We start from the raw sequence: 10,062 nt of genomic DNA, 5'->3' as shown, positions 1-10,062 counted from the left end.
CCCCCCCTGGATACGTCCCTGCTATGTATGGTATTAACTGGCCACTCAGTTATAGTGAGGTATGATTCGTCTTGGTAGAAAATATAACGATATTTGTTTTGCATAGTCAATGTATAGTACGGGTTAAGTTACCGGAGTATTCATAACAATATCCATGGTAGATTTGTCTTATGTGGCACGTTGTTCGGCTTGATCAACCGATGATTATAACCATTAAACTATTACATTGACTACTTTGATGCTGTGTCCGGAGTACTTTGTTTTTATTGTCTAGCATCTCTGAACGTTATCTTCCTTTTTTGAACCACTGTCGCTCATACGTGACACCTTGTTTAAGTATTATATTCTAACTATGCGGCTCTTGTAGCTCTAGCTAGGCAAGGCATTCATGTGCAAACAGTGGTGTTTTGTTTATCCGTGAAAAAAGCACGCCGGGAAAGTTTGCCTTACCAGGAAAAGGTGACGTAATCTAGCTTGTGACGTATGCATGCTAACTATAGCGCGAGTCTGACGTCGCCAAAAAATAAAAATTTTCTATTATAACCACATAGGGCGTAAATTCCCTTAATACGAATTAAGGGTAGCACCATCCCCTTGCCATACAAATTACAGCTCCCATTGACGTCTCAGTCGAGAAATAAGGGTAGCTGAAGTTCGAAACCATATCGAAAATCACGTTCCACTGCTGACTCTGGGTTGTGCTTCGCACACGCCGCTGAAGGCGGCGTTCCGGGAACCCTGTGCGTCGAGTGGGAAGCAAAATGGATACATCGGAAAGGAAAAGTATTAATGTAGGAAAGGCTGTGGAGCAGGGGTGGCGCTAGAGGGGGCTGGGGGACTATAGCCCCCCCCCGTCAGGGAAGCGGCCCCCCCTGGCCCCCAGCCAAGTAAGACTCGATTCGCTCCACTAGCCCCCCGTCGGGGCCTTTAGCCCCTCCGTCGGGCAGGTCCTGGCGCCACCCCTGCTGTGGAGTATGAGGGACAACGGAAAGGTGCGCGCGATTTTTTTTTTTTTCGTACGAAACATTTGCATGAAACTCCACTCGGGCTGTCTCGACTGACTCGACTCGAAAATCTCAATTCTAGAGGTCAAAAGGTCATCAACCAAAGATAAATGTCTACAAAACCTCTGAGAGCATTGTCGCTTGCTGTCTGATTTTGAAAAAAACACATTGACGTTGAGATAGTATAATACTGTAATACATACTCCAAGTATCGAAATGCACGCCATCGTGTCGGGATTCAATATTTCAACATTAATTATGTCATCATCAGGAATGAAAAATTATCCATATTTGCAAGCTTATATGCACAAGTACCAAAATTGTTTGGCCAAGCAAAACACTTGATGACATAGTTATGAAAACTAAAGATCAAAGCATCCTTACCCTACTGATCCAAGTTACCTACAAAAAAAAAGCTCATTTGAAGCTTTCAGCCCGTTGTTAAGCACTTGACGTTGCCAAGCTAATAACTAATGGGTCATTTAAAATGACAAATGTAATATTTGATTTAGCTGCAAGAATAATAAAATTGTTATTTGAACTTGGGTTACATAGGAACATTTTTGTTTTTTAGTTGGCCTATAGGGTTTGGATAGTTATAAGTACCAGGCCTAGAACTACTAAAAGTATGCATAGGCAGGGAGTTTGGATTGGTCATGTACAATGTAATCACTTAAACCTACTCAAAACGGTTTTAGAAGGCGGCTTTCAGAGGAAAGCACAAAGAGAAAGGAAAAGAACAGCATTTAATTGATTAAATGAAACAGGGTGACAGTTATTTTGACATTAAAAGAAAAGCTGAGAATAGACAGCATAGAAAATGCTTGGCATTAGATTTTTTGAACTTGGAAGCCAGGTACCAGTGTCATTGGCCATTCATGTACAGTATTTAGCCAATTGAAACATTGACTAGATACTTTATATTTTTAAAAATCAGGATGATTCATTAATAATAAAACTAAATAACTATTCTAAGTACTAAAATTATCATCATTACGTCAGTCTGATGACCTCAGCAACCTTTTCAAGTTCAGTCGCTTCAAATGCATCCAATAATTGCTGTGCTGTTGCATCTACACCCCACTTTAACCTCCATTTCTTAAGAATTTCAACAGGTATTAAAATCGAATCATGCTTGCATGCGCGTTCGATGTCCTTAAGTTCCAAGTCTGTTAACGCAAGATTAGCTGACAATTTGGCTCTTTTTTCAGTAATTTTCTGTTCATGTCCATTTGTAAGCCTATTAAACACTTCAATATCTGGTACAGTATCAGATTTCATTGTTAGAGGTTTTCCAAATATTTGCAAACTTGTATTTTTTGGTTCATTGCCATCACCAACGACATCCATGATTTCATTTAGACTGTTAATAGTCGAATTTAAATCACTTTCACTTTTTTTTCTTAATTTCAATATACTTTCGCTTATTTATTGAACTGTCAAGCTCTGTTGTACTAAATTCACTCGCTGTAGGATCCTCATAATCGTCCAGCAAACTTTCAAATAGACCTTCTGGCTCATCCATATTATTGATGTTTCGGAACGCATCGGTAAATGTAGTGCATGTTTCAGACATTCTCTCAGCAAAACTCTTCTGAAGTTGATATGCATCAGTTGTATTGTGAAAAGTTATTTCTTCTACCAAGGCTTTCAGATATTTGCAGACTTTTGGCACCACCTTCTGGAGCCTTTCTCGTGCATGACCGGGATGTGGTTTTGTGTGGTTAACTCTAGTTGAATAGTGGTCTTTGAGAAGTTTAACAAAATCCTCTAATTGAAAGCCAACAGCCCAAGAAAGAAGACATTTTCCATCATCAGTACATTTGTTAGTAGCATGGTCGCAATTAGCTAGTAACAATTTCAATATATCGCAATAGCAATCCATGAGATCCTCTTGTGAAGAACTGCTAGATTTCCTTGACATCATAACAGAATTCATTTCATGGGTGAGGCCGACATGACATTGCATTCCTCTTCGACCGAATGTGCAAAAGTGTATTGCACCTAGACCATATTCAGTTGTCTGGTCAACAGAGGCACCATGCTTGATAAGGTCTTTAACAGCAGTATAGTTGCCCATTAGTGAAGCATACATTAGAATTGTTACCTCCACTCGATACTGAGCACTTAATTGTAGTGAGAAGCGTTTAGTAAGATCAGTAACTGGTGCTAACAACGGAAGAATCTGTGAGGCCTTTCCATGCTTTGACATCAATGTAATAACAAGAGGCGTTTCACCAAAAGGTGTAAATGTGGTGTTGGCATCAACGTTGAAAGTTATGAGTAACTCAATAACATTATTACTGCCATAAAGACAAGCTATTAAAATAACTAGTTTCAACAAATTAACATTTTCCTTATTGTTGTGCCATTGCAATAGTTCGTTCAATATTTTTGCTGAATTTCGCCTCGTCGCTGCACATATTGCCGCTCTGACCAATCGTCTGATGACACCTCTATTACACGCCATGTCATATAATGTCTGAAAGTTCCCATTTGTGCTGTCCTCAAAAACCTGAACGAACTGATCAATCTCATCATCACTGGCTAAGACGTTCGGGTCGTTGAACAGTACTTCTTTTAATACCTCAGAGTCACCTGATAACCCAGCACATGCGTAAACGTCAACCCCATTTTCACTGTGATGCAAAAAGTTGTTCTTTTTGTTGCTATGAGATACGATATGAATGAGGTGGTGTTGTTCTTTATAGGCTGTGAATGATGTCAGATTGATTCCATCGGTAAATGGATTGTTGGTATGTAGCTCATACTGTTTCATATCTGTTGTCATTCCTGTTTGATAAGGATATTCCATATTTTCTATTAGCATTTTAACTAAATCTTCGTTGCCTAGCTGTATTGCAGACATGAGGGCGGTATAGCCTCTTTGATTTCTGTACAAATACGAGGCTCCTTCTTTTAGCAACATTTTCACACATTCTATGTTTTCTTTAGAACAGGCTGTAATCAGTGGAGTATTTGACATTTTGTCAGTTTTGTTCAGACTCGCTTTTGATTGTTGCAGAAGAAAAGCTGCAAGGTTCACGTGTGCGTTGTAGATTGCAATATGAAAGGCATCACGGCCCAAATCGTTGGTGAGTTCGAGGCTAGCATTATGCAGTATTAGCAGATCGGCAATTGAAGTTGAGCCTGATTTACAAGCACACATTAGAGCAGAAAATCCATCTTCACCTTGCTTGTTTACATCAGCTCCTTCATCCAGTATCACGTTGACAATGTCAATGGAGTCACTGACACGACAGCTCTCAATCAACGGTGTGTTACCAGAAATATCAACTGAGTTTACAGGAGCTCCATGTTTAAGTAACAGTCGAACTATATCAACATTATTATTCTGCACTGCCTTGAAAAGAGCATCATGACCGTAGTCATTTTTCTGTGCAATGTCTACACCGTAGACTAACAATTCTTTAGCCACTTCAACGTGATTATTCTGAGCTGCGACCATAAGAACGCTAAAATTTTCTTTTTCAGTGAGATTAACGTTGGCGCCATATCGTAGGAGTAACCGACACATGTCGGTTGAACCACGCAGTGCGGCGTACATCAATGGTGTGCACTCATTTTCTTCAATTGCGTTAACATCAGCTTTGGATTTTAACAGTGCTTCTGCCTTATTAACATCGTCAACGAAAACTGCAAAAAAAAGAGCGTCCAGTTGACATTGATTTTTAATGTTAACATCAGTTACATTTGCATGGAGGAGCTCTATGACCATATTTTCACTACCTCTTGCCACAGCGTACATTAATACCGAATTACCTTGACAGTCTAGGTAATTCATAGGTACTTTGTTGGTAATTAACATCTTCAATACCGATTCATGCTTAGGATTTGAAGCTGCGTAAAACAGTAGATCCTTGTATTGACTCAGCACAGCCACAATGATGTCTTTTTCACAACTATTTTCCAAAGCCAGTGTAAGTAATGTAATAAGCTGTGAGTTTGTAAGCAAATTTTGTTCGTGTAATAATATTTTTAAAATTTCACTGAGGTCATCTTCAATGGCTAGCTTCGCGGATTCCATAATATCAGCATTTCTAGACCGCATTGCCCGATATTTGTCAACTATCATTTTAGTGAGCACGTAATGTTTGTTCTGTACGGCGCACATCAGAGCTGTGTATCCATAGTTGTCTTTGATTCCAATGTTGGAATCTAGGCGCAGCAACATCTTGGTCATCTCCTCGTAGCCTCTATATGATGATACCATTAATACAGTTGTGCCTTCATCATCAATTGAATGAATATCTGCACCTTTGTCAAGTAGCAGGTTTGCTACGTCCACCATATTTTCATCAACTGCGTAAAACAAGGCTGTTCTTTTCCTTAAATTCTTTATAGATAAATCAGCTCCGTTATCAAGAAGAACAGAAATGGTCTTGAAATTGTTTCCATTTCCAATGGCTTGAATTAAAACACTATTTTTGTTATCGTCAATAAAATTAGTATTGGCGCCTGCTGCAACAAGATCAACTATAACCTCCGAATGCTTGTATTTTACAGCATATGACAAAGGTGAATGTCCCTTTGCAGAAATTGCATTGACATCAACGTCATGCTCGAGAATCGTAGCAATCAACGTTAACAGACCTTTCTCTGCAGCTACCATAAGTAGGTATTCAAGATACTTTTTTTCTAAGTTTCCTTTAATAGACTTCAATAAGAAATTCACCTCTTCGTATAATTTGGAACGGATACAGAACTGTAACAAGGTGTTTCTCTCTCGAGAAGTAGTGTCTCTGAAATGCCTAATGACGGTCTTGTTGTCCTGGTCTTTCAACGCTGCCACCAGTAGCATTATCTGAGATTGCTCCATGCCGCCTCCAGTTCTACATGATTTTGTCAGTGTTGTACCCATGCTCTTATCTGAAATGAAGTGTATACAAAATATTCAAAAACACTGACATACGAAATCATAATACAACATACCGTACGTAAAACAAATTCTCCCTTATCTTCTCTTATTTTATGTAAATTATTATCCAAATTAAATGGAAGTCTAGAGGACTTAAATCACAGGTCCTAGTAATGTTTGGCGTCGTGTAACTGTTAACAATAATTTTAATTAATCAAACAGTAATGGAAGGTCTTGGGCACAAAATTTCTCAAATATTTAATACCATCTTTACAGATTAATCTGATTGTCATTTGGGGAGATTCGATTCGCAAATGGGGCCGAGCCGGCCCAGCACCCAGCCCTCCCTCCCTCCCCTACCCCTAATCCTTTTTAGTGGAGAGAAAAGGAAAATTTTACTCATATTTAGGTCTGAGAGTGTCATTTCCGGTCATCTAGAGGTGCCATAATCATACATTTTCTTAGGTGGTCTAGACTCTCCATCTGTGAAAGTTTCGAACGCAATTTTGTTCGAGTTCCGAAGGCTATTCGATTGTCAATAGAGCGCCCCCTACCTCGTGGTAGTGGTAATACCCATCATGCCTAACCGGATTTACCCTTTTCCGCCATCTTTAATTGCTACATCATGACATACGGTAGTGTCTACGCCCTGTTGGGGGCAGTAGACACAAAAACTCACCATTTTAACGTGTACTTTTCTCAAATTTTTTCTCAAGGCATTTTCATTTTTATTGTTAGCGTATTGACGCTTTAGCAAAATGCGCTATATAAGCCAAAATTATTATTATTATTTTTATTATTATTATTATTATTATTATTATTATTATTATTATTATTATTATTATTATTATTATTATTATTATTATTCTCATGGCAAATTTAATTCCCAAATACCGTCCTAACGGCAGATTACTACTGGTTTAAATTCAAGAATTTCGAATCTTTTTTAGTCATCATTACAGAAAATAGCAAATGTTTTATTCAGTACATTCTCGACTTTCTTAAAAATATGCTTTGATCTACCTTCTTCCTTGATCTACTTTGATGTGAACCTTTTACGATATTTGGGGTGGGAGTGCATACACCCACTTTCGTAAGATAAATTGTGGATTTAACAAATACGAATTTTACATAATTATTGTCATATTTTATAAATTATTTTGTATTGATTAGTATTTTCTAGTTTTTGGGCTACTGTAATTATTTTTATATTTATATATTTTTGTCTCTCTGTTTTATCGATCCACTGGAACAAATAAACCTACGTTAAAAAAAATTCCTATGCTCCAATGTATCATTGGAAAACTGACGATGCTTGCCAAACTATAAACAGATCTAGGAAAGCTTATAAGTTGGCACTGTAGACCTAATTCTGTGGAAAGTCTCAAAGCCAAACTGTAAACTGGTATATTATAAATACAACTGTCATTTTATCATAATTTCAATTTGAAGCATATCTCTATACATCTTGTAATGAAGGGTAGACCTATTCATCTGTGATACTTGTGTGCTTTGAAATCAAACTAAGCGAAATAGGCCTAGTGGTTAAAGTCAGTGTTACGGTTGGATTCATTTCCCTAAGCTGTACGATTTTTGGTGAACAGGAAAGTTTATGCGCGAGACCTCCTGCACTGAAAGTTTATTTAGTGTGTATTAAATTGTATCTTTTTTTTATCGTAAGAATTTTTAATTGAAAATTTGAAATCAAATATTGAATAAATTGAAATTGAAAATTGTAATTCAACTTTTTATTATTAAGATATAATTTTATATTAATTGTATTAAATAAGTTTCATGTTGCACATGTATATGTTATATGTCACAATTATTTTGTTCACAATAACCCCCCCCCCCACGCCCCTTCACCCGTCCGGTCGGCGGAAGTGGTAGATTTGTCGGAGAATGAAAAAATGTAAAGAAAATATATTACAAGGTTACAACGGCGGCGGAAGCGGGGGAGGGAGAATTGGCACACCCACTTTTTCTACTGGCCCCCCCCCCCACTTTTGTGACTGTTGCCAGCACCAGTGACAAACATTTTATGAACGCTGCAATGTCATTATTAGATTAGATTTTTTTTTCATTTTCTAACGAGTTCCCATTTTGAGTTGAGCAGCCAAATGTTAATTGACGACTGTATACGCGCGTCTGTTAATTTTCCTTGAAACCACCCTCAAGCATGAAGAAAAAGTCGCCTGCCTTCGTGAATTCTGTATTTAGGCATAATTATGGGGGAGGTAGGCACTCTTAATGGAACGACGCTCTACTTCTCTTTAAACTAACCACGAAGATGTATAGTATACCTAAGTGTAATTAACTGATTGGCTTACAGTAAACCTTCAAACAGCGGAATATATCCACATTTAAACTCCATCTAATTTAACGAAAACAATAAGATAATCAATTAGGCCATTTTTTTTAAATAAAATTCTCTAAAGGTTTACAGAATTTACAGTACACTGTAGTTAATGTGTTATAGGTAGTAAAAACTGTATTGAGTAAAAACAAATCTTTCGAATAAAAAAATCTTTCGCTTAACAGGAATTAATTGGTTTTTGGTTTTTTTTGTTTTTTAATGGGAATATAAGGAAAGTTTATTTTTAAATTTTTAAGTCTGAGGGTGCAATTTCCGGCCATCTAGAGGTGCCATAATCACAAATTTTCTTACCTCAGCCCAGTGGCGGCGCCAGCGGGGGAAGCCCCCCCCCTACCGGACAGGTCAAGCCCACACCCCATCTGACAGGCCTAGGCCCACGCCAAACCAACACATGCCTGTCACAGTCAGAGTGTCATTTCTGGCCACCCAGAGGTTCCTATTCTTAAAAAATATCATTTGGGAGGGGGAACACTATTATTATTATTATTATTTGGTGCTTAGACACCTTAAAAATTGACCTATTATTATCATTATAAAATATAGGTGGTAGATCCTTCATTTGCTAAAGTAGCCAGTGGCAAATTCAAGGAAATGGAGATATAAAGATAATTATGTTCAAATTTTATGTCTGGAAGTGCAATTTCCGGCCATCTAGAGGTGCCATAATCACAAATTTTCTTTCCTCAGCCCCACCATGGTTGGGGCTGAGGTGGTATAGATCTTCTATCTGTGAAAGTACCCTTCCTGGTCCCTTCTATTTCGAATTCCTGGATCTGCCACTGGAAATTACAACAAATATGAAGTCATATTACAGTAGCGTGATGCCCCAGCCCAGATGCTCGCTTCCCCAGAGGCTATTTTCGGTAGTCAGAAAACAAGCATTTCCCGGGGAATGCCCGGACCCCCTAGAGAAGTGTTGTCTCTCGATCCCACCTCCCATTTTTGGAATCTCTGGATTCGCCTCTGCATAGAGCCCTATTGCTACAACTTCAAGTTGTGCCACCCTCAGCTCTTAGATTACCATGCTGAAAAAACTGAAAAAACTCACTGATGAATTCGATGTTGTGCGGTCCGAAATGTCTTTCGATAATGAAACAGATTTTTGTGCCGACATTTTTGTGCTGACTTTCAATAAGCCTTGCTACTACTTTAGTAATTTGATTAAAATTGTATTGATTTAGGTCTACCATTAGGAAGTCGTTGGAACATCACAAAAGTCCAGGCCTATTCAGTGTCGGAGTTTTCCCCACCAAGACAATAAGTTGGTCATTTTAGATCTCAGCTGGTCAATTCACAGAAACATTAAAAATGTTTGTGTAAGATTTTTATTTCTTCGTTTCAAATGTGCAACTGCTGATTGGATCTTTCATATTTTAGTTATCTGTTGTTGGTAATCCTTTTTGTACGAAATACGAAGAACTTTATTACAATCTCAAATCAAATCAAAATTGAAGTTTAACAAAAGTAGGGAAGAACATTTCAAAAACATCACATACGAGATACATACATATATTTAAAAAAATAGAATTAAATTAGTCGATTTAATTGAGGAAAATTTAGTCATGACTTAAATATAAAAATATATAATTAGCTAAAAAATTACTAACTTCCAGCTATAAAAATATATAATTAGCTATAAATAAAAAAAAAAAATTGAAATTTATACAGCCTTATATTTTTCAGATTTTCTCCAGAAATCTATTAGATTGGTCAAAATCCTCTGGAATTGTGAGCTCCGGGCCTTGCCCTCTGTCCCCCCCGCAGCCCTAGACGCTCCCCCCCCCCCGCCCCAGCCTTAGTGG

The 10,062-nt window shown here is 37.8% G+C and overlaps 1 protein-coding gene and 1 long non-coding RNA gene across 2 annotated transcripts in view; both read right to left on the bottom strand.

The window, feature by feature from the left end:
* Positions 1-505, bottom strand: part of LOC117117901 — a 3,750-nt gene extending 3,245 nt beyond the window's left edge. The window contains exon 1 of the long non-coding RNA XR_004446963.1: positions 328-505. This is a non-coding gene — a long non-coding RNA (uncharacterized LOC117117901). The remainder of the gene's footprint in view (positions 1-327) is intronic.
* Positions 506-2,394: 1,889 nt separating this feature from the next.
* LOC117117912 (ankyrin-1-like) overlaps positions 2,395-10,062 on the bottom strand; it is a 10,204-nt gene continuing 2,536 nt past the window's right edge. Inside the window, exon 2 of the mRNA XM_033262391.1 lies at positions 2,395-5,894. Within this exon, the coding sequence (XP_033118282.1) occupies positions 2,395-5,886 (3,492 nt within the window). The 5' untranslated portion in view covers positions 5,887-5,894. The remainder of the gene's footprint in view (positions 5,895-10,062) is intronic.

Source organism: Anneissia japonica, unplaced genomic scaffold (genome assembly GCF_011630105.1).
Source record: "Anneissia japonica isolate Jap-2015-1 unplaced genomic scaffold, ASM1163010v1 scaffold287896_len759773_cov187, whole genome shotgun sequence".
In the NCBI taxonomy this organism is placed as follows: domain Eukaryota; kingdom Metazoa; phylum Echinodermata; class Crinoidea; order Comatulida; family Comatulidae; genus Anneissia; species Anneissia japonica.
This window is presented reverse-complemented; position numbering and strand designations above follow the sequence as displayed.